Source organism: Sus scrofa, chromosome 2 (assembly GCF_054392235.1).
Source record: "Sus scrofa isolate SSC_HxYL_T2T_F1_AM1 chromosome 2, Sscrofa_HxYL_maternal_Yorkshire_Landrace_v2.0, whole genome shotgun sequence".
In the NCBI taxonomy this organism is placed as follows: Eukaryota; Metazoa; Chordata; class Mammalia; order Artiodactyla; family Suidae; genus Sus; species Sus scrofa.
Window position 1 is genome coordinate 141,615,444 of NC_139384.1, and position 24,969 is coordinate 141,640,412.

General features: G+C 37.1%; 1 protein-coding gene, 1 long non-coding RNA gene and 1 other non-coding gene across 9 annotated transcripts in view; 1 reads left to right on the forward strand and 2 right to left on the reverse strand.

Moving 5' to 3' along the window:
• Positions 1 to 13,953, forward strand: part of SLC12A2 (solute carrier family 12 member 2) — a 92,938-nt gene extending 78,985 nt beyond the window's left edge. Inside the window, exons 20-27 of one of the 2 annotated variants that reach the window (XM_003123899.6) lie at positions 158 to 283; positions 3,061 to 3,108; positions 4,825 to 4,947; positions 6,405 to 6,516; positions 7,570 to 7,656; positions 9,191 to 9,326; positions 9,632 to 9,699; positions 11,090 to 13,953. In XM_003123899.6, coding sequence (XP_003123947.1) covers positions 158 to 283; positions 3,061 to 3,108; positions 4,825 to 4,947; positions 6,405 to 6,516; positions 7,570 to 7,656; positions 9,191 to 9,326; positions 9,632 to 9,699; positions 11,090 to 11,225 — 836 coding nt within the window. In that variant the 3' untranslated portion in view covers positions 11,226 to 13,953. The remainder of the gene's footprint in view (positions 1 to 157; positions 284 to 3,060; positions 3,109 to 4,824; positions 4,948 to 6,404; positions 6,517 to 7,569; positions 7,657 to 9,190; positions 9,327 to 9,631; positions 9,700 to 11,089) is intronic. The other variant, XM_005661615.3, reaches the window with a different exon arrangement.
• The window catches only part of LOC102162098 (uncharacterized), a 126,682-nt gene that overhangs the window by 73,039 nt on the left and 28,674 nt on the right, over positions 1 to 24,969 (reverse strand). For 2 of the 6 annotated variants that reach the window (XR_301980.4, XR_014838744.1), the window contains exon 1: positions 23,294 to 23,464. The exons of 3 other annotated variants lie outside the window; for them this stretch is intronic. This is a non-coding gene — a long non-coding RNA (uncharacterized LOC102162098). Of the gene's footprint in view, positions 1 to 23,080; positions 23,465 to 24,969 lie in introns of those variants that run through there. One more of the 6 variants, XR_014838743.1, reaches the window with a different exon arrangement.
• LOC146405736 (U6 spliceosomal RNA) lies at positions 24,568 to 24,672 on the reverse strand. The gene has a single exon (XR_014839299.1). It is a non-coding gene; the product is annotated as a U6 spliceosomal RNA (small nuclear RNA).

Consider the following 24,969-nt stretch of genomic DNA (forward strand, 5'->3'; position numbering starts at 1 on the left):
TCCTTTATTGTAAACTTACTATTACTCATAATAAATTTTTACCATTATTCATAATAAATTTTTTCTTAGAGCTGTCATATAGTTGATATTATACCATGATGCCCTCTTTGGTTAAAATACGATGTAGATAACATTTGGAATACTTTTCTGTCTACAGAAGAATTACTGTCATCACAAGAGAAATCGCCTGGTGTCAAGGATGTGGTACTAAGTATGGAGTATAGTAAAAAATCAGATTTAGATACTTCTAAACCATCTAGTGAAAAATCCATTACACATAAAGGTAATTTTTTTCAAACAAGAAATTTTAATGGTAATAAATTGGTAATTTGACTAATAATAAATTTAATAAATGGTAACTTTGAAAGAAATAGTTTTTATTATATGCTGTATCTTACAAAGTAACAAAGTACAGTTCTGAAACTTGTACTGTTCATCTCTAGTTGCTCAAATTTTATGCCTTTCAAAAAATGGCTACAAATGATTGGTAATTTTTAAGGCATTAGAGTAGGTCATGGAATAGAAGCCATGCCAATTAATTATATGCTAATATGCTTTTTATCTATACTTTTGTATGTTTTTATTTACACTTAATTTTAATTTGAAGCATAGGTTAAATCTGAGCTTGGAGAGAAGCACGGTAGTTTGGGAGTAATTTGTGTATAGCATATGATAACCCCAAAAAGAATGAGGTTTATAAAATTAACTTACACAATTTTTTGGTAAATGAAGATATTTCAATACCAGGAGTTTTGTTTATGTGCTGAGTTACTCAGAATATTTTTTCATCTACTGTACCTGGTATTGTTCAGGTAAAATAGTGTAATAAAAATTAAGTGTAATTTTATTCCACAATTATGGTCCTATGCAAAAAATGAGCTATTTATATTTGGTTGCTGAACTTTTAGGCCATAATTATAGACATAAATAACCCTAGCGGCTGATGTGGTTTAAGTCTCAAAAAGATTTCCAGCTCTCCTAAGAATTTGAAATAGTTTCATCCACAAATCTCTGTCATGTTTATGAGGAAAAAAGAGGGATGACTTCCAAATCTTACTGTCCCACCCTCACTCTCCTACCTCTGTTCAGTTGAATATCTCCATCTGTCCTGCTCCCAGTTGACACTGCAGTAAGAAAAAATCTGTACTATAAATCATCAAACCATATATAATCATGCTTTTTGATTCTTGTAAACTAACTACTATTCTTATTCTAAAATTGATAACCTTGGACAAATCCTGTCTCTGAAATCTCTCCCAGATGATACAGAAGCATTAATGTTGCTTTTTCTTTCCTCTTTATTTACCCTGTTTGCTTAGAGTAGTGGTAGTTGAGAGTTTAACTGAGACCCATTTTCCATTTCAGTTCTTTGCTGGCTTGATTATAATTTTTTTTCTGTTTCACCTCAAAATTCTATAAACTGGTTCTGATAACTCTTCTTATGTTCCTGTATTTACTTTCAGTTTATGGTATATATTATTTTATTTTCTCTTTTTTGTTGTTGTCGTCCTTTTCTCTTGTCTAAAACAGATCCTTTCTTTATGGACTCTGATGGGAATTAATAGATAAAGCTATGATGGGAGGTAAAGAAGTAGTATTTATCAAAAGAACTATTCCTCCCTCATTGTAGTAGATGTTATTCATAGAGTAGCTCATTAATGTGTACAGTATATGAAGTCATTACGTATTATAGAGTAGGTAACTGAGTCAGTACATTTCTACTCATCTTTTTATTACAAAAATGTAAATGCCTTTAACCCAACTTAAATGATTTTTAAGTGTCAAGATTTCCTTGACATTTCTTGAGCAGTGAAGTGAGTGTAGAATGTCCAAAGTTACATTTGTAAGTGTTTTTATCATTAAAGATAATAAAAAGTATCTTTTTATAAGAACAATATTTACTACAGTACAATTTCATGTAATAATCGAAATGTTTCTTGTTCTATAACAGGCATAAAAAATTACCACTCAAAAATAGCATTTTATTTTGTGTTTATTTTCTATTTAGCCAATAATTGTCAAAGTTAGAGAAAATAAAGAAAAGTTTATACAATTTTAAGTCTTCAGAATTATAAGTATTCTGGTATAGTTATATTTGGTATGTCTGTCTTGAGGCATACAGTATTCAAAGGAACAAAAAGAGTACCCTTTGAGTATGTGTTTTGTGTTAGGCACTGAGCAAAGTGAATTAATGCTTGTAGTATAACAGTCTTAAGAGGCAGGTATTGTTCATCCTTTTAACAAACGAGGGAAGTAAGGAGTTGAGTAACTACCTCAAAGTTACACAGCCAGAAAAAGGGTTAATCCTGGAATGCTGGGAGTCTGACTCAAGAGCGGACTGTGATATACTCTTTCCTGTCCAAGTTGGGAGTCTATGAACTTAAACAAATTGTACAGTTTATAATAAGAAAAGAAATTAAGATTAGAAAACCTACTAAACCCAGAAAATATTTATAGATACATAAATAGAAATAGACCAAATATGCACACATATATGTATATACATCACACACACACATATAAATTTAGGTATTTGAGAAATCACTCTTATGTAACCTGGCATTTTATATAAGTCAAAAGACTCTTGTCTCTGATCAAATTCCTTAATATTTCAAGTGGTAATTAATTTTTAAAAGTACCAAATATCTATTACGTGTTTCTAAAATTACTTGTTAGTCACTTGCACAGTGATGCAGTGGCATGTCTGAAATGTATGTATTACCCACAACACCAGTTTCTTAATATATTTTTACTCTACAAGCCATAGTTCAACAACTTTTCAATTGATTTCAAGTATGGTTTAAACTTCAAAAAATTCAAAGATTTTGTCACTTTTACAGGAGTGAAATAGGGATGGTTGTTACTCAGTAGCCCTGATACAGGCTGGCTTTCTAAAATTGTGAACACTCACTCAGTGCAGAGAGTATCTTCAATCTTAATTATTTTTCACAGTTTCTTCATACTATGTTTTGTTTATAAATGTGTTCTATTTACATTTTCATTATTTTATTAATATAAAGACAATTAACTTATATTTTGTGTTTTTTAAACATAATCTAGATGAGGAAGAGGATGGCAAGACTCCAACTCAACCACTGTTGAAAAAAGGCAGGCATTTTTCATCATTTTATTTTAATCCTTTTTCTCATACTGTTAATTCTTTAACTCCAGTCTTATTATTTTCTTCTTTACCTTAGTTTTTATTTCCATGGTGAGGTGATGTTACAGTTATTTATTAAATGCAGATTAGAAAAGTTATAGTTAGCCCAAGTAAAGCATTTAATCATCCCAGGAAAAGGTGATATATCAAAGACAATTCTTTTAAATCATCATGGCATTTCTGAAATATTCAAATGCTGAAAGTCAGTATTAATTTTTTAATTTAAACTGCATGGTTTAGATGATAAGTAGAGACACTGAAATAGGTTTATTGACAGTGTCACTTGCATTCTTTACCATCAGTTGTACCCAGCCAAGTCCTTAATTTTGATACTAATATATTTCTCATTTCAAAAATTACAATATTTCTCACAGTCCTGCTGCGTTTGGGAGATACACAGTCATGTCAACGTACATGAATTTTATGAGAAGGAGATAGAGGTGAGAGTTATGGAGCAGTGTGGTTTGGTAGCCATATTATTTCATCATGCACAATCATTCGTCATGTTTGCGTACATCATGGCAGCATGAAAAGTGAATGAAAGACATTCTACAAAAGTGATTCAATTGGATCACATTCTACAAAAGTGATTCTGTGGATTTATGCTTTTAAAATTTGATGTAGGGATTTCATTATAGTCATTTGCTTGCTCACAGAGCCAGTTCCAACTCTTTTTTTCTTTTCTGGGGATGTAAATGGGAACTCCCTTGAGAAACTGTTTTTTAGACCTATAGCAGATGGGTGCCCTTCCTGGGAATTTTCCACCATCTTTCTGTGGTTCAGAGAAAGATGTGGTTATATAGGTTTAGAATTGGGCCTCACCTATTGAGGAGACGAAAGTTAGGTAAAGATAAGGGAGTTCTTCCTTAGACTGAGAGGTTTCACTGTGATGATTACAAGATTGTACTGAAATGTCTCCACTCCCTTCTGCCTTTTTATATTACAGATGAGAATATTGTACTTAAAATTTTTGAGCTTTAAATTATTGTGAAACCAGATTATAAAAGAAATATGTTTAGGGAACAGGCATAAACAAATTTGCCCAATAAGCCTAAAACAGCTTTCCAGAAATAAAAATATAGCAGCAAGTTATAATTTTCTTGATTGATTTTTATGATTCTCTTTCATTCAGAATGTTTCAAAATATTAGAAACTCGGAGTTCCTGTCCTGGCTCAGTGGTTAACGAATCCGACTAGGAACCATGAGGTTGCAGGTTCGATCCCTGGCCTCGCTCAGTGGGTTAAGGATCTGGCGTTGCTGTGAGCTGTGGTGTAGGTCTCAGACACAGACATGGCTCGGATCTGGCATTGCTGTGGCTCTGGAGCGGCGGCCACAGCTCTGACTGGACCCCTAGCCTGGGAACCTCCATTTGCCACAGATTCGGCCCTAGAAAATACCCCCCCCCCAAAAAAAAGACAAAATATTAGAAACTAGGCAAGGTAATTTGGATGAATTTAGGTATTAAAGAGATAGATTTATCATAACTATTCTGAAAGTATGTTTAAATTGTAGACAACTGAAACTTTATGATGGATGCCATGTATACAACTATGTATGTTATAAACATTTGAATATACAAAAGTTAGGGAACTATAGGAATTTAGCTAAAGATACTTTAATATTTACCTCCCTTATATCTTTATTTTTCTGCTTAATTCTTTAGAATCCAAAGGCCCTGCTGCTCCTCTAAATGTAGCTGACCAAAAGCTTCTTGAAGCTAGTACACAGTTTCAGAAAAAACAGGGAAAGAATACAATTGATGTCTGGTGGCTTTTTGATGATGGAGGTAAGGTTGCTAACATTTTTTGACAAGTTTAAATTTTCTGAAGTTGTGGGGCTAGTACTAGGCAATGGCATGTACTCTTCACCCATAGACCCAGTTCCCATTAGGCCAATATTCCCAAAAGCAACAGGATTACTTCCAGAATCAGGCTTCACACTTAGTTGTCATATGTCTTCATTGTCCTTCAGTTTGAAAGTTGCTCAGTCTTTTCTTGAGCTTCATGACTTCAACATTTAAAAAAAAATATTATGGACCATTTTGTAGAATGTCACTCAATTTGGAGTGCTGTTTGATGATTCATCATAATCAGTTTCAAGTTACGTATTTTGGGTAGAAATATCACGGAAGTGATGCTGTGCTCTTCTGCCCTTTTCTCACCAGGTGACATACCATGTTGATTTGTTCATAACTGATGAAGGTAGCTTTGACCGTTGAGGAAGGTGGTTTTCATATACTGAAAAGTTATTGTTAACCCTTTTTATACTTACAGGTATTTGTGGGATGGGGAGTTACTTTGAGACTATATAAATATACCATTGTTACTGTGACTGCTGCCGCCATGTTTAGCATCCATTGATATTTCTACCTGAATTTATTCTCCCTGTTATTGTTATTGTGATGTGTCTGTGGTTGCCAAATGATGATTTTTCCAATCCTGTCATTTCTTCCTCATTTATTGCCTGGTATTTTATTATAAAGAAGAGTTTCCTCTTTATTTCTATCTATGTGTACTTACAGATTCCTATTTTATTTATTGGGTAAGATTTTTCATGCTTATTATTTGTTTTGATGATGACCCAGATTTGGCCAGCAGTATCCTTTCTAGGCTGACTCCTGTGTCCATTTGTCATGTCATTTATTTTCTGCAAGATGTTCCAGGCTCAGTTTTGTACTTTACCTACACCGGCCCTTGAGTCACCCTTTATCCAAAGAGCCTGATTCCTTTTAGTAGAGAGTGGTATTTACAAACAAAGGTCAGGGCTTTAGGTATGTCTGTTGCTGCTAGGGTGTCACTGTTCCCAGGCTCTGTCAGTGGACAGATCAAGGAAATACACATATGTATGTTTTCTTGCATATATACAGGTATAGATGAAACCACTTCCAGTCCAACACTGCAGAGTTCATGCCAGCTTTTTTTTATGTTTCTCATTTCAGTGAGAAACGGCTCACATTAGCTTCAATGAATATTCTCATTTCTTCAGTCCTGATGTGTAACTGTAGTCTCCTGACCTTGCCAGGCCATTAGTCCACTTCTCTGCCTTTCTCGCATGGCTCTGGCTCCACTGGGCATCCTTGCTTTTCCAGGCAAAGCCAAGTGGCTTTTTGTCTGAATTATTTAGGAAAGACAGAAAGATTTTATTTCATGTTGAGTTGGAGAAAATAGCAACTAACTTGAATTAAAAGTTCTTGATAGAGAAATTAGTGTTTAGGTAATGATCTGTTATGTTTTTATGATTCAGGTTTGACCTTATTGATACCATATCTTCTGACTACCAAGAAAAAGTGGAAGGATTGTAAGATCAGAGTATTCATTGGTGGAAAAATAAACAGAATAGACCATGATCGGAGAGCGTAAGTCTGTTTTAAATTGGTGAACATTTACCTAGTAGCACTTCGTTATTTCAATATAGATTTGATAGTATAAAATTAGACAATCCAGAAAATGTCATTTGCTCTGTTCTATGTGAAGCTGAAAATTCTAGTCAAATGAATAAAACCTCATTCTCTCTTGTTTTCATGTTTGTTATAGATACTTCATTTTACTTATATGTAATATTTTTAATATAGTGACATTTTAGAAGAACTTTAAATACTTGTGGCTTTGAAGTATTAAGCACATTTTTTAAAAATAGAAAGTGCACAAAAGTGGCATTCATATGGTATATTTTGTAGACTTCTAGACAACAGAAATACAGAATAGCATTGTCCATTGTCTTATTTCTATCTCTCCTATCACACTGCTAGTGCTGGTTTCACTACTTCTTGAAGTCCTCTGTGTCTTGTCTCTGACCATTTAATAATATACTGTGCACACTGCTCCCAGTTTCACATCTGGAAACTGGAGCTTTCACCATGTCATGCCTCTGCCCCGAATACTTTTAACTTCTTCTCTGTTACATACCATGGAAAGTCTGTGTGACAGTCAGGCCCTTCCCTTAAGATCTGTCCACCTGTTTCCTTTCTGTCTTTATTTCCTGTTTCCCCAAGTAAGCCTTATTATACCTCAGTTTACATTTCTGCACCTGCCCTAAACATATAGAGGATTTCAGACTTAATTCCCTATACTTACCAATATAATTTGAATAAAATTTAACTTTTAAAAAACTAGCTGCCATTCAGATTTCATTATTAATGTCTCGTTCCTTCCATTCATTTTTTTTTTTTCGATACTATGGAGAGATTCAGAGAAATCAACAGAATTCAAAACAAGTTTCTACTCAGAGAATGTAGGTGTCTGCTTTATGAATGTATCACTTGAAGTAATTCAGGACGACTTTGTTTAGCACCTGATGGACTTTTCCTATAAATCATGCTTTTCAGATGTGTGGATTCAGCCCTAAGTAGAATAAAAATACTACTATATATAGCCTTCACGTATCACAATACTGTTCACTTTTGTTCTAGGATGGCTACTTTGCTTAGCAAGTTCCGGATAGACTTCTCTGATATCATGGTCTTAGGAGATATTAATACTAAACCAAAGAAAGAAAAGTAAGTTATTGGATAAATTACTTTATACAAATTTCTAATTGACCTACTCAGAGACTCTAACAGATCACTTAATTACTGTTACATGTGAAGTCAACCTGTTTTTAATATATAGCAGATGGTATTCCTATTGCAGGTACTGAAGTAAGCCCAAAGAGTTTTCAATATTTAGAGATGAATTCTATTACTACTTTGCAAGTAATTTCTGAAACTCGTTAGTGCCACAGAAATTCCACATGGTTTTTAAATTTCCATTGTTCACCCCATTGTTCATTATGACCACTTAATCCCTATTCCGCATATATATTACTTTTCACTATTTTATTACCAAAATAGGGGGGGAAAAATCTAAGAATTTGCCTATAGTAATCACATTCAGAAATCTCAGAGAGTCAAAAAAAAGTAGACTTGTGGACTATTCTACCTTAAAATGGTATATGGAAGTTGTTACAACTGTACATATTTATATTATTATACATAATTTTAATTACTTCCAGATATATGTTAGCTATATGATGAAGCTGGCATAAAGAATTCATTTTAAGTAGAAAACAGCTATACCTTTGAGGTTGTAATTAGGGAGACATTTGTTTTTATTTTTATTTTTATTTTTTTATTTTTTTGTCTTTTTTGCCATTTCTTGGGCCGCTCCCACGGCATATGGAGGTTCCCAGGCTAGGGGTCTAATGGGAGCTGTAGCCACCGGCCTACGCCAGAGCCACAGCAATGTGGGATCCTAGCCGCATCTGCGACCTACACCACAGCTCACGGCAACACCGGATCCTTAGCCCACTGAGCAAGGGCAGGGATCGAACCCACAACCTCATGGTTCCTAGTCGGATTCGTTAACCACTGCATCACCATGGGAACTCCGGAGACATTTGTTTTTAATAGAACAATATATATACACCAGGAGCTTTCTATGAGACTTGATACTGAAAAATACGTTTTCCATGTTTATAGGGGATTAGAATGCTATTAATAAAGCTTTTTCTATCTTTTGTCCTACTTGGGTACCTTTGGATCTAGAGCTTAATTTTGCATCTTCTCAAATGTTTAAGATCTGTACTTTCCTCCATACGAAATGTTCTTAGTACCTTTTCTTAACAGTACTTCTATTCATTGGTACTTAAACTGGGAAAGTTACTGAGTGTTTCAAGTAAAGGAGTAACAATTTTACCTCCTACTTAAAAGGCTATTTTAGCTATGTGATGAAATTTATTTAGGTTGAGGAGCATGGGCTGGGAGCAGGAGCAGTTACAGGGAGATCTGCATTAGCAGTTGGTATGGCAATTCCTTTATTATGAATATGGTTCTAGTTTCTATTCAGTTAAGAGAAACTAGTGATTGTTATTTTCAAAATAAACTGCCAGAGTGATGGTTACAGTTAGGGTATGGAAGGGACCATAGTACTGGAAAACACTAACTTCTGAAGTTATAATTACACTAACTTTTCAAGTTAACTTTAATGTTTAAGATCTTACTGTTAAGTAATTCAAAATAAAGTTAATTATCTTTATTCTCTATTTTTTTTAAGTATTGTAGCTTTTGATGAAATGATTGAGCCGTATAGACTTCATGAAGATGATAAAGAACAAGATATTGCAGATAAAATGAAAGAAGATGAACCATGGCGAATAACAGATAATGAGCTTGAACTTTATAAGACCAAGGTATTCTTTCTCTCCTGCTTCCTTTTCATTTATCTTGCATGTGATTTTCAAAAAGTATCTAAGATGTAAGTATCAAGAACAGTAACTGGTTAAGAAAGGTACCAACTGTGTAAACTACATCTACTTTACGTCGTAATTATATATGGATAGTGCAAATCATTAACTTTTTCTTAAATTAGGCAACAGATATTTTTATTATACCAAAATTGGTTTTGTTTTCTTTTCATCTACTTATAGTTGTATGAAGCAGGGTAAATTCCAGTTTTCAAAAGGTCTAAGGATGACTTTGTTCTGTTTCATTTCAGACATACCGGCAGATCAGGTTAAATGAATTATTAAAGGAACATTCAAACACAGCTAATATCATTGTCATGTAAGTAATACTGATACTAAGATGTTCTTGGGTATCCATTTTATGGTAATGGAATTAAGGTTCATTTCCCTTACCAAGAACATATCTGTATACTTAGTTAGGTTATGAAGAAAATAATTGTTTTCATTTTTTATTAAAGTACAGTTGATTTACAATGTGCCAGTTTCTGCTGTACAGCAAAGTAGCCCAGTCATATGTATACATACATTCCTTTCCTTATGTTATCTTCCATCATGGTCTATTCCAAGAGATTGGATATAGTTCCCTGAGCCTACACAGTAGGACCTCATTGCTTACTTATTCTAAATGTAATAGTTTGCATCTGTTGACCCCAAACTCCCGTCCATCACACTCCCTCCATTCTCCCCCTTGGCGACCATAAATCTTTTCTCAAGAATTTTTTAATACACTTTGCTTAAAGCACATGAAGGTATCATTCAGGATAGGAAAGAAAAACAAAATGCTTATATTGAATCTAAGCAATTAGATTTATCGTAATAGTGTATTCTGGACCCTAAGTAGCTTCCTCGAAGAAACAACTCCATCAGGTTACGTGGAGGATTAAATTTAAAAAGTGGTTCCTGTCTGAATTTCCACCTCCAAGTGCCCACACACAAAGTTTACATATAGATACAGTGTCCTTGCATTGAATATAGATGTTTATGCTCACCCTGGCTTTTCTTCCACTGAACAAAATTAGCTAGGTCTTTCTTGAACCCATATTTTCTCAGTCCTAGAGCCTGGGTCCTTAAATAGGCAAGAAAGGCTTAGACCTATGCAAACATGCGAAATGATGAAATAAAGTAATACCAATGGACTGTTATTTTGATTAACAACAAACATTTAATACACCAGAAAATTTCAGATTTTGCTGACGATACTATCTGTAATGAAAGACACTAAAACATAGAAATCTAGAGAGAAACACTCTGGGGAGCAGCTGGAATATACTACCACTGTCTCAAATGGAAATGAGAGCCCAGAAAGATAAGAGAAATTGAACATTAATATGTGGAATTAACTATGTTTGAATTTCATTTGTCCATGTATAGTTACCACTAATTAAATTCAGATAGAAACATCCCTTTCTCCTAGAAGAATTCTAAGGGAAAATTTTAGATTTAATGGTAACAACTGTGTTATGGTCTATAGTAATATTTATTTGCTCTTTTTATGAAATATTTAAGAAATCTTTTGTTCAAACTTAGAAAAAAAGAAATAGTGATATGTAAGTATAGTAGTGGCTACACTATATGCAGAATTTCCATACACTCAAAAATAATCTGTAACTGTAGTATTAGTTACTATGATTCAATTTATAACTTTTATTACATTTTATTCTTCTCAGTTTAAGTGCATTGCTTAATTTCCTTTCTTTTTTCAATACTAGGAGTCTCCCAGTTGCAAGAAAAGGTGCTGTGTCTAGTGCTCTCTACATGGCATGGTTAGAAGCTCTGTCCAAGGACCTACCACCAATTCTCCTAGTCCGTGGAAATCATCAGAGCGTCCTTACTTTCTATTCTTAAATGTTCTATCTGCACAGTGGACAGTCCTCCAGATGGTACTTCAGTGCCTAGTGAAGTAACTGATAACACTGAAATCTTCAATGACACATTAACATCACAATGGCGAACTGGGACTTTTTTCACTATTTCATTAATTTGAAAGCACACAGGGAAGTTGCTCCATTGATATGTGTATGGAGACTTCAGTTTTAGTCAATTCTCTATCTCAGTCTTAATGATGTTTTTGGACTGAAGCTCATGAGAGTTAGTTTTTCTTTGCTACTTGAATAGCAATAAAAGTATGTTATTTTTTGATTGATGAAAGGAGTACAAAAAGCCTTTAGCCTTGAGGTGCCTTCTGAAATTAACCAAATTCCATCCATATATCCTCTTTTATAAATTTGTACAATGTCAGACTTTGCCTTCAACTGTTTTTATTTCTAGTGTCTTTCACCTTAAAATTGACACCGCCTTTCTTTTTCCATTGACCAATTAGTGTTAAGTACTATATATATGTTTTCTATTTCTTTTGTAAAAGTGTCTGTTTAGATATTAAAGGTGAGAATTAGGGCAAGTTAATGAAAATGCAAGAAAAAAAAAAAATGGGAACCAAAAAGTGACTCCAAGGTTAGGTTTGCATGAGTATGTATAAATGTAGATCTAGGGGAAAAAAGGCCCAATAAACCTTCTGTTGTTTTTTTTGAAAACCTCTAATTGGCTGTTATTTATATCTTACTTGACTATTATTTCTTGAAACCTTAGGGAAGGTTGAAGATTTATCCAGTACTTCTATATACCATGCTGAAAAATCACATATTGTCATTCTTTAGACAAAAAGCTTCAAGATTATTTGTATTTATTATAAGAAAGATCTGTCCTAATTTAGTTTTCCTCAAATCTGAGGGACTTCTACAAAATGCTACAAGATTTTACTGGAGGAAAATTAGACAAAGCATTGTCATTTAATGGAATATTTCAGTAAACACTACGTGGTATTTCACTGTACTATCCTTTTTAAAAAAATCATTAAAATACTTAATGTTTCATCAAATGGTTAAATGGACCACTGGTTTCTTAGTGAAATGTTTTTAGGCTTAATTCAGTTGTCAAGTACACTTAGTCTTAATTAATATACTCAGGTTTGAACAGATTATTCTGAACATTTAAATTTAATCCATTAATACTTTAAAACTTTTGTGTTAAGAAAAACTGCCAGTTTGTGCTTTTGAAATGTCTGTTTTGACATCATAGTCTACTAGTACAATTTTGACAGTACATATGTACTGTTACTAAAAGCTTTATATGCAATTATTAATGTGAAGTTTTCATTTTTTACTCAAGGAAGGATTTCCTAGAAACATTTCAAGGGATAATATGTCTACATATCTGTATGTGTGTGTGTGTATATATATATGCATACACAGATGCATGTATGTATTTATAATGTGTTGCTGGTCTTTTGCATTTTAAAGTGATCAAGATTCATCAGATTAATTTTTTTTTGTTTCAGTAAACATAAGTTCACGGATTGAAAGATACAGGTTTCATTTCACCTTTCCAAAGGTGATTATATGAAGGGCATGTAACTTCACACAGTTATCATTCAGTTTGAAAATGGGGTACATTTATTTCAATGTGTTCATTGGTATAAGTTTCACTGGTGAAGAATTTTTGCAGGTTTTCATGAATCTTGATAGAAATCTATTAAAAAAACTGTTCAGTAGTGCAGTATTTTTGCTGCTGAGTATGAACTAAGTTAATAATGAAAACATCTGATAATTTACAATTCAGAATAACTAAGGGAATGAGGTAATTGTTTTTCTAAAAACTTTTTCCTATAACTCACAGCATTGTACCATTTATTGGCGGTTTTGTAGTGTTTGGGGGGGAAGACAGTAGAAATGTCATATTATTCAATAGACAATATCATGTTTGAACTTTTTTAATGGATAATAGGGCATAACTGAGTGCTGCTATCTTGAAATGTGCACAGGTACACTTAATTTTTTTTTAAGTTTTTCCCATTCAGGAAAACATTGTTGTGATCTATACTACAGGAACCAAATGTCATGCATCATACATATGTGTATAAAGTACATAAAATATATCTAAATATGCATAATGGGGGGAGGGTAATATTGTCTGTGAAATAATGTAAGAAGCTTTTCACTTTAAAGAAAAAATGCATTACTTTCACTTAACATTAGACACCAGGTCAAAATTTTCAAGGTTGTTGTAGTACTCTAATAAATTCCAACAGTTGATTCTTAGACATGCTAGCTAGTGTTGAAGCTGTTCTACTCTATTTATGCTGAATTTGATTATTTTAATGCCAAAAATTTTTTTTAGTTATAATCACTGGTGATAACTTGGAAATAAATAATTATGCAATGACAGCTGACAGTTCATTATCTCTAGGTAAAAATTCACTGGGTTTAGAGAATGGTGTTATTAGCTGATTATTAACAAATCAAATATTTATTTGTTACATTATTTTGTATTTCAAATTTCCTTTTACATTCTTTTTTTATGCTTTCTGACATTACATATTTTTAAAGAGTATGGAAAAATAATTTAAAGATTTGAGGTCTGGTGGATGTTTATCTACTAAGTTTGAAAATGTAATATTTTGATAATACTGTACTAAAACTGTCACACAAATGCTTTTCTAATGTTTTAACGTTGAGTATTGCAGTTGCTGCTTTGTACAGAGGTTACTGCAATAAAGGAAGTGGATTCATTAAACCTATTTAATGTCTACTCTTATGTTTTATCTGTTTCATAAATCTCTGTCAACTTTGTGATTTAGTCTTATTTATACATTTATTTCATGGTTGTCTGGGTTTTTTAAATGGCTTTTAGCATAATCTTAATGCCTGGAAAAGTTGTTTGAAATTGTTCACTATTCAAGGCTTTCGTATAATCACTATTTATATTGACAGTGTGATTGAGCCATGTCAGATGCAGCTCATTTTGATATTTTGTAAATGATTTAGCTTTTCTTATTCTGCTTTATCTTTGGCTTAAATCATGTGTTTATGAATGAGGAAACTTGAAGATTAAAATCGATTCATCATCCCTGAGTATAATCTGATTCTTTTCTTCCTAAGATTTTTGGCAAAGCTAATTTATAATTTTACAAAGCATTTTCATTTTATTTGAACCTTGCATTGTATGTGGAGAACAGCTATTTCTCTTTTACTATTGATAAAGTAGCTTGGTGCATTGTAGTGAGTTTCTCAAGGTCATGTGATAAATCAGCAAAGGATGTTGGCCTAGATCACTGATTTTTCACCTTCAGGGATACCTCCATGATGCACTCAAGGCTGCCTACTCCATAACTTAATAGCTGGGATCAGTCATTTCCAAACTACTCATACTTATCTGCCCAGCAAGTGTGTGCTCAGGTATTGCAAATTATAGCTGCAAGTATAGATTAGTTACAGGCTGCCCTAATAGATCTGAAACAAATTTAAGTATCTAAGTATCCATTGTATGACATTTGCTTTTTGTTTATTCTCCTAGTGGCTGCTATTCAGGCCAGTTTACTCACATTTTGGGGGATTCAAAGGCAGCTAGGCAGCTAAGCATATGGTATTTACAAATACCGGAGTTACTAACAAACACTTTTCAAAACAGGAAATGTAATTAATCTTTGAGTCAGAAAGGTTTTTCGGTTTATTCACTGGTAATAAAAGATAAATGCTTTTGATGCACTTCTACCTTTGTATTAACAGGATATTTGTATGATCACGGGAAATAGATAGTAGTCTAATGTTTAACTATTAAAGTTCTAGGATATATTTATCAAAAAGTACTGTTGAGCTAGTTCAGATAGTAGATATGCAAAAGGTGTTGGTGGATAAACCAATTTGACATCTTTTTTTTTTTTTTTTTGTAGACCACTAAAATTCCTAAAGATTCAGTTTTGTTTTTTATTGAATCTTGAGGCAACGTCTAAACATGTAGGATAGGAGTTTCAGATAGGGTATTAAATGGTAACATTAAGAACTTCAGCTCATTTTTTCCCCTTGGATCTACCACTGAGTTCTGTGTTAGACAAGAGTTAGAAACTACTGTTTAGAGGAAAATGTAAAGACCCGAATTTTCCCCTCCTATTGTGCAATTTTACTTGTGGCTGCTGTCCTCATGGATCACTCATTCCCAAAGATGATAACGTCCTGTCGACACAGTACTTTTGTCCCACTCTTTTAGGGTATAAATGGAAATTAGCAAGATATTCTGCCCACAGCTCCAAATGAAATTTACTTTTTTGATCCACAGAATAGGATCAGGGATGCGTTCATGGATAACTGAATCAAAAACAGATACCCCAGACTCAGTACTTGTCGGAATTTCCTTAGAATACTGCTAAATAACTTTGGGGGTGGAGATTTTATCCTGGAAGTGTTAAAGAAGGAAAGCAGTTTACAGGATAATTTCATATCCAGTTCATATCTCTAACAACAAAGTTTCAAAAGTAAGGAGTGTGGGTTGTTTTTTTTGTTTTGTTTTGTTTTTGTCTTTTTGCTATTTCTTGGGCCACTACTGCGGCATATGGAGGTTCCCAGGCTAGGGGTCGAATTGGAGCTGTCGCCACCGGCCTATGCCAGAGCCACAGCAACTTGGCCACAGCAACTCGGGATCCGAGCCGTGTCTGTAACCTACACCACAGCTCACAGCAACGCCAGATCGTTAACCCACTGAGCAAGGGCAGGGACCGAACCCGCAACCTCATGGTTCCTAGTTGGATTCGTTAACCACTCCGCCACAACGGGAACTCCAGGAGTGTGTTTTTGATTTACATAGCTACACATAAGGTATGTAACAACTACTACTGTAAGGTATGATTGAATTTGCTTTTTTACATTCTCAATAAATATAAGCCCCAAGTAAGCTATTTTTAAAGGAGGTTGTCACAGTTTGAAAAGGAGCAAGCTTTAGGGATTTCTCTGAATGACCAATAAGACATAGGTTACTTTTATTTTAAGCCCACAACATTTTCAATTTAAGCCATGAAAACTAATTAGAGTGTCTTAAAAGTGTTATTAGGTAAGACATTTAAAAGATGACAAGGACCAATTGGGAACTGGGGTGGGAGGGTATTAGGATGGAGAGTTAGACTCCAAGAAAGAAGGTTCATGGACTGACTGAAAGATTTGCCTCTTTATGGATAAAGGTTTTTCAGTCATTCTTCCTTCTGGGAAGCAGTGAATTGTGAAGAATGGAAATTAATATAGATTTCTAAAAATTTTTAATCAACATCTCCTATTAGATACATGGTACTACTAAATTCAGAGGTATGATCTACATCTTTCCGGTAGTCTCCTTATGGCTCATCCATCAATGAGGATAATCCTTTTGTTTCCTGTATGCACCTGTGAGCTTAACACTGTTGACATAAGTTTTATACTTAATTTTTTCCTTTAAATTGACGGTGGGGAAGCACAGGTGTATTATGTATTGAAACACAGACTAGAACAGCGGTTTTCAAACTTCAGTGTGCGTCAGAATCACCTGGAGAGCTTGTTAAACCATACTTTGCTCCTGCCAAACAATTTGTTCTAAGTGAAATTACTCCCCTGACAAACTCTGCTTCTTAGTATCCCCCTCTCTTATGGTTGCCTTTGTCCTTTACCCATGCCCTATCTGTTGAGTGTCTTCTACAAGGTACACATATTTCCATCTTCCCTCAGCTGTGAAGGTGGGTGATGACCTCCTTTCCACATTCCTCAGTGTTTTCCTTTTTATATTAGATCTTCAGTGGCAGGACTAGAACCCAAAGCAGGTTAACAGAAAAAGACAGTTGCCACAGTGTGCTTGATGGCTTCTGAAAAAACCAACTCAATCCCAGTAGTTGAACAAGAACAACTGTAATAAAAAGGTGGGGAGTTCCCGTCGTGGCGCAGTGGTTAACGAATCCGACTAGGAACCATGACGTTGCGGGTTTGGTCCCTGCCCTTGCTCAGTGGGTTAACGATCCGGCGTTGCCGTGAGCTGTGGTGTAGGTTGCAGACGCGGCTCGGATCCCAAGTTGCTGTGGCTCTGGCGTAGGCCGGTGGCTACAGCTCCGATTCAACCCCTAGCCTGGGAACCTCCATATGCCGCGGGAGCGGCCCAAGAAATAGCAACAATAACAACAACAACAACAACAACAACAACAACAAAGACAAAAGACAAAAAAAAAAAAAAAAAAAAAAAAAAAAAAGGTGGTATGCTGACAGCTAGCATAACATTATTTTCCAGGAGACATGCCCTCTCCTTGGGTTTGCCCTGGAGTCTGGGGTCTATGTAGTCCAGGAAATTGGGGAAGATCTTTAGCTCTTTGGTCCGCCAATGGCTGGCTGCTTTTCCAAGGGCTGGGCTCCCAGGTTCCAGAGGTTGATTCAAAAGTGAGTAGCTCTGCAGGACAAACCCAAGCCACCAACACCTTTTACTAGGTTCAAAGCTCTGCAACAGTATGCTTAATATCCACTCCCCTTCCCGTTTTCCACCCAAGCCCAAAGTCCCACAGCCAACCCTGTTCACGGCATTTGGCAGAGGATTCCTGACTCCCTAGTCTGCAGCAACTCCATTTGTACACCTCCTTCCCCTAGTCCTTTCTCCTTAGTATCTCTCCTGAGCTCCTTCCCACACCACCTCCCACCCACTCCAGGGGGCAGCTTATCCTCCACCCCCAAAGAACAAGAATCAACCTTTTTTCCCCCTTTCCCTTTCCCTGACAGTGGGTCTTCATGGCCCATGGGAAAAATGCAGAAAATTTCAGTTAGTAGGCCCTAGGTCACAGAAGAGTAGGCTTTCTCTACAGTACCTAGACATGCAATAGCCATTTAGAAATGCATTTAGAATGGCAATAAATAGGCAGCATATAGTCTCAACAGCTCACCGTGTTACCCTTGAACCATGTCCAGGCAATGAATGGTAACCCCCCCCAAAAGCTTTAAAAAGTATATAGTACAGGATTAACTTCCCTATGGGAAGACATTCACTACCCCCAGACTACAGTAGGGGGAGCCACGGGGCACTGGTGACAGGAACACTTCATAGAAGCTCCTTACAAGTGTTCAGGAGAGAGATGTCAGAAGAACAGAGGGAAAGAACCAAGTGAGGAGCAGAAAAAAATAGAAAGGGAAGTTTAAATTCAGAAAACATACTGAGAAAGAATTTTAAAGGCAATAGGATATAGTGTGAATAGGAGGAGAGACTAGGGAATGAGATGAGGAAGAGGTCAAGGTTTCTGACTTGACCACGAGTGGATGCTGAAATTGATCACAAAAAGCCAAGCAGGTTTGGGGAAAGATGTAGGGAGGGGGAGGAGGATGACAAAGGAGCTATTTAGAACATGAGTTAAAGGCACAGGGTCTGGAACCCAAAATGACAAGTAGCTATTGAGCCACTGAAATAATTTATGGATAAAATTGCAACTGGAGCCTTCTTTGGAAGCAATGCTTAAATTATGTTGATTTTGTTTCATGGTTACTGTTTACTTAGGTTTTCTGCTTCTTGCTGTGTCAATTTTAATAATCTTTCATTAAATGTGAATTCCTATGCCTTAAACTTTTTTAGCAGTTACAACATGCTTTTATAATTTCAAAGTTTATAAACTTGATATATTCATTTCCTTTTTTACATTTTTTTCTCTTATTTCTGTATTGGATTTATTTCTGATCCTTAGAATAAACACGTTTGGATTTACTTATCACTCCCATTAATTTTCTTACGTATCATGGCTGAAGAAAGAAAAAGCAGCATGCTCTACATTTTAATTCTTTCCTTCCTACATCATATGGAATTTTTTTTTTCCGGTTAATCCCAGAAAAATACACTATAAGATATATATCTATGGAAATATTCATTAGTTTCCAAAAGGTATCACTATCTTGCAAATGTAAATAAAGGAAAAGTCATGCTCCTATCTCTAATAGGCTTAACTATTTCAAAACATCAAAGATACTCTTCTATTTCTAAGACCATGGCATAAAATTAGCTCCTTGGCAGAAAGCTACGCATGAGCTCAGGTTGCACAGAGAGCTGACATGCTCTGCTGGATGAACTTATTGTACTGGAATAGCTGATAAATAAGAGCTATCTCTTGAACTTAAAAAAAAAAAATGATGAAGAAAGTCACCAGTACAGTACAGTGAAAGGAGTATTTTCTGCTCATTACAGGAGACCATGTTTTTTCAGAGAAGCTGAGTATACTGGCAGGTCCTCTTGTGTGAGGAAACGCAGACATGGCCTTCCAGAGAAGCTGACTATGCTGTGATAACAGCCCCTCTAAGCCTTGCTCAACTCTACTAAAAGGACAGATAATACTATCCACTTCAGAGAGGGGCTGTGAGATTTAAGTAAGTTAGAATTTTTAAACAGGTGGCATATGGAAAGTGTTCAACTGATGCCAACACTTTCTCCCTCATCTCTCCTGAATTAGAAGATGATACTCAACCATTCCGAGCACCATGACTCCATCGTCTTGCTCACTACTCCACCCCAGGACAATCCACCACCTGATCTTACTGATATTTTCCTCCTAAACAACTCAAATCTCTACCTCTCTCCAAACATTAGTTTAGCTATGACATCAGTTCTGATTTCCAACACTGAGAGACTGATCATGACAGGCCTGGCCTGCTCTTGTCCTAATATGATGATAAGAAAGAGTCTGGGATTATAAAGTTAAGGCAAAGGAGTGACTCCTTGTACCTGGTGGAGGTAGACCCTTACTTGGGTACTCATGTGCAACAAGCTTTTGGGCTCCTCTCTCCTGAAAGCTCTCTCCCTCCATGTCTCCTGAACATGGTATGGTGGGTGCATTCCTGAGGAACTAGGGGGCCCACTTTAGAGCTACATTCACCAGTTTTTATCCTTTGCACTGTTTCCTTGCTAGTCCTTCAGCAAACCCAAGCAGAGACCACTCAAACTTAGTCCAAATCTTTATTCTCTCTAGTCCTCTCAGACCTGGACTTTGCAGATTGGCCAGAATGACTGCATAGTTTACATCATTACAAAAAAGTTTCTCATTTGTCTCTTTTCCTCCCATATCACATCATTCTGAAAATGAACCTAGAGAGAGCTTCATTTCTAGCTCCCACTGTCCCTTGTCTTCAGCTCTCTATTCCAGCCAGACAATCTGCACAGGCTTTTGCTTCCAAGCAATTGAACACCTCAGTTTTGCTGGCTGGTTTATCCTTGAACTACCCTCCTCAAGAGGAAGCTCAGAATTAACTGCTATGGGAAGTTTTCTCTGATGCCACCAGGCTGCATTAGGAGTCCCTCTCTGCTGTGCCCCTCTGTGCTCACCCATTTGTCCCTGCCATGGCTTCACCATGCACATTGGAGTTACTTGCTCTGTTCTATGTTTTACCCCATCTGGGAGCAGCCTAGGGGCAGGGACCTCAGGCAGGGCTTACAACATAGTGGGCACTTAATGTTGCTGAATGTGTAAATAAATGAAGTGAATGAACGAACATTCATTCAATGCATTTTTTTAAAATCTTATGAATACTATAGGCACTAGTTTATTGTGTTTCCCATTTAACCTTGACTAATAAGTGAAGAACTATTAGGAATATACGGCAGATATTCAAAGCATTAGGGCAATCCCTGGCTTTCTCTTTCCCACTTCACTCTGACTTCTTCACTGATATCATAGCATCAGTACATTTTGGGAACTAAATGAGAGTTGTGAAGTGGAGCTTGGCACTTGCCATCACTTGCCATCTACCTCTACACCGACTGAATCCTGAGCCACTTCAGCTGTCAACCCGAAACACCCCCTGAGCAGAGCTCAAGGTAGAAATCTAGAGTGAGGCACTCTGTGCTCTGGGAAAACTGGCAGAACAGGTCTTCAGATAGATAGTTTTAGGAAAAGATTTTATGAACCCACTTCTTGTATCTCCTTGTATCCAGAAAAACACTGAAATCCTTCATGGTATTTCGTCTGATGTCTACTCCCTGTGACTAGTAATAACCTTCATGAGACTAGCAGCAAACTTCTGTGAAATGTGCTCATGGCTGCATGCACCTCCTCCTTCACCTTTATCACATATACACTGATATTATTTCCCCCTGTCTCTTTGGGGCTGTATTTCCTAGTTATCTGAAATACTGCTGCCCAGGCTATTTTTTTTTTTTTTTTAAAAACAAAAACAAAAAGATGTCAGTCATCAGCAAGTGCACTCACCTCTAAGGGTAGAGTCGGTGAGCTCTGAGAGAACTCCGGAAGAAAACAAAGAATACCTGCCATCCAGCAGCCATCATACTTCAGCCAGTCCTAATAGCAAGCCCTGAGGAAACTCAGGCTGTGAAAACAAAGGATACTAGCCCCAGACAGCTGAGCTGCATATCAAATGATTTCAGGGAGCCCAGACCTTTGCATCTTCCCATAGAAAAGCGCTAGGTTTTTAAACTTCAAATATCTGGTTTTCTGTAATCTCTTGTTCCTACTACCAGCCCTATGTTTCAAAAAACTCCTGTAAATACTGACCTCCCTCCACCACCTGCCATCTCCTCAGAGAGGTTTTCTCAGGTTACTCCCAGGCTTAAATCCTCATCTTGCCCCAGATAAAACTTAACTCTCACTTCTAGGTCGTGAATTTTTTTAAGTTGACCAAGCATTGAAGAATTTAAAAAATAAACGAATTTATTCCATCACTGTGAAAAACATCTGCCATCATTGCCTTGTCTTGATTATTGAGGACCAAGTGCCCCCCCAAACTACACTCTTATACATACTTTATTTATGGCAAAATGTTCTATAAATATTATTCATGACTTTTTCCAACAGACAAAAACCCTGCTCTCTCTTTAAAACATACCTCAAAAGTCACCTTCTCTATGAAACTTTTGACATCCTGTTGCCAAACTCCTTCTGCAGCCTTCCCACCCTTTTTCATGCCTGTTACATTGTTATATATTTGATTTCCCAGTTAGATTAACTGATGTAATCATTTTCATATCTCCACTGGCTTATTTTAGTGGCGAGCAGCTAGGTGCGTTCAATACAGGATTTTCTTTTCTTTTTCTTTTTTTTTTTTTTTTTGCTATTTCTTGGGCCGCTCCCGCGGCATATGGAGGTTCCCAGGCTAGGGGTTGAATCGGAGCTGTAGCCACCGGCCTACGCCAGAGCCACAGCAATGCGGGATCCGAGCCGCGCCTGCAACCTACACCACAGCGCACGGCAACGCCGGATCCTTAACCCACTGAGCAAGCGCAGGAACTGAACCAGCAACCTCATGGTTCCTGGTCGGATTCGTTAACCACTGCGCCACGACGGGAACTCCTCAATACAGGATTTTCGAATGAATGAATTAATGAAAAAATTAATTACACAAAGGGGAAAGCTGATGATGAGAGGGGAATGGATGAATGGAATGAATATAGGCACAGAGGCTTATTAGGACCGGAGCTTTCTGAAATGGGTGATTTGGTTTAGTGCTCTAATGGCAATAATTACACACTAATGAGAAGCATGTTAAAATATATTTCCTGTGTGCTTGAATTCCTGAGACCTCCGCTGCAATAATTATTTCATGAATTTATTGTTTCCTTTATGCTAATCACTAACATACCATTATTTAAAGATATCTTTTAATAAGCGGTTATTGATTCAGTGATCACTTATTGGTGGCTGTATCCCTATTACTTAACACAGTGCCTGGCACAAAGTAGGTCCTCAGTAAATAATGAGGAAGTGAATGAGTAGACTTCTGTGAGGGGAGGAAGTGAGGAGGAACTGAGGAGCTGGGAGAGGGCACCCTCCTTTGAAGCATCTTCCAGCTGCTCTCGGGTGATGTGACCCGCACACGGGCCTGAGAAAGGAATTCGGGGGCAGGGGGCTGCGCAGCAGCAGCAGCAGCCGGGAGGCTCCAACCCACCCTCACGGAGCGCAGCAGCGCTGGCGGCGAAACGTTCAAGCGGAGGAGAAAAAGGAGCGAGTGTTTAGTGAGGCGTCAAGGCATCTGCTTGAGAAGTTTGGTCACCCGCTCGTCTGAGTCCAGGCGCCGCCTGTTATCTTAACTGCCCTTTAAACGCTTTTCGGCGGCTTTTCTTTGAACGCTATCGAACAGGTCGGTCTCACAGGTACTCACTGTTTTGACAAAACTGTGTCGGAAAAACACACAAATGGAAGCAAATCCTCATCTGTTGTGAAACCTCTGGTCTTTTGAGACGTCCTTTTCTGAGGGACTGAGGGTTGCCGCAATCTCGGGCGCTACACGCAGCGGCGTCTCTCCCGGTTTTCACCAGGTCACGCCCAACTCAGGTGAAGCCCCACCCAGGAAGCTTTAAGGATTCCACCCACCCTCCGGCCCTCCTTCCTCGTCTGTCTCCTCCCTAGCAGTTCCTTCAGCTGTTATTGTCACTTCTCTTTTGTCTTGTTTGACGTCGCCTCAAGTTTCACTCTTTATTTACGTCTTTGGAGGAGGAGTGCCTTGAAAAGACACGACTTAAACATATTTTCTGGTTTTAAAAGTCTTCTTCATGTTGACTTCAGTTTTATTAAACGCCACCAAGCGGAGGGAGGACTAGATGCCCGGGACCCTGTCAGCTCTCTGGCTTTTAGCTGGCAGGTAAGGTCGGTCTCGCCCCACAGAGCTGGGCGCGCTTCGCCCGAGCGTGGAGACCCCGCCCCCGGGGGCTGCGCGCGCTTCGCCCGGGCGTGGAGACCCCGCCCCCCGGGGCTGCGCGCGCTTCGCCCGGGCGTGGAGACCCCGCCCCCCAGGGCTGCGCGCGCCTTGCCTGCACGTGGAGATCTCGCCCAGACGTGACAGGCGTCGGGCTGCAGGATCCGGATTTACCCTGACAAGGGCTCCCCCGTGTGGTTCTTGCGGGCAGTGAAGTCTGTGTCTTGGATTCTCTCTTGAGAATGAAAAAAGGCCAGCGTTTTGCCCGTAGGAGCAGATGGAGGACTTGCTCTTTATTTTTTTGGTTTTGGTTTTAAGCACATTTTTGTTTTCTTCGGAGTAGAAAAAGTTTCTAGCTTTTCCCAGACTAAAACGGACGCTGGTGGAGGAATTCAGTGACGCTCCTGCCTAGGAACCAATTTGGGGTGGAATTATGGCAGGTACCGCAAGGCTGCTCTGGTCACGCAGATAAGGGAAAGTAGCGATTAAGACCTCAATTAATTAACTACCCGCTAGGTGCCAAGTGTTTTAAATCATTATTTAATCTCAGAATACCTCAATGTAAGTAGGGATTGTCATTCCTATTTTTAAAAATTGAAATATTGTTGATTTATAATATTAATTTCAGGTGTCCAGTCTTATAATTTGATATTTTTAGAGATTATACTCCATTAAAAGTTGTTGCAAAGGAATGGCTAATATTCCCTGTTGCTACACAATTTATCCTTGTTGCTTAACTATTTTATACTTTAAAAATGTAGAGTTTTCGTGTCATTTTTGAGCAGGGGCCATGCTAATCTTCTCTGTACCTCTGTCTCATTTTAGTATATCTGCTGCCAAAGTGGACACTATCACCCCCATTTTGCAGAAGAGGAAACTGAGGTTCTAAGAGGCCTTAAGTCTCAAAATGATGTAGTAGAGGTTCAAATTGTGACCTCAGTCTAGAGCTTTTCACTAATGATGCAAGAAGGCAGTATTTCTTGCTGGATTTCCTCTCTCTAGAGGTGTCACATATTCTAGAGAAATTTCTTACGTGATTTAAAAAATTTTCCAGTTTTTCTAATGTATAATTGACAACTAAAATTGCAAGATATCTCTCCACTGTACATCATGATGATTTGATAAGCATTAAGGGATTCATT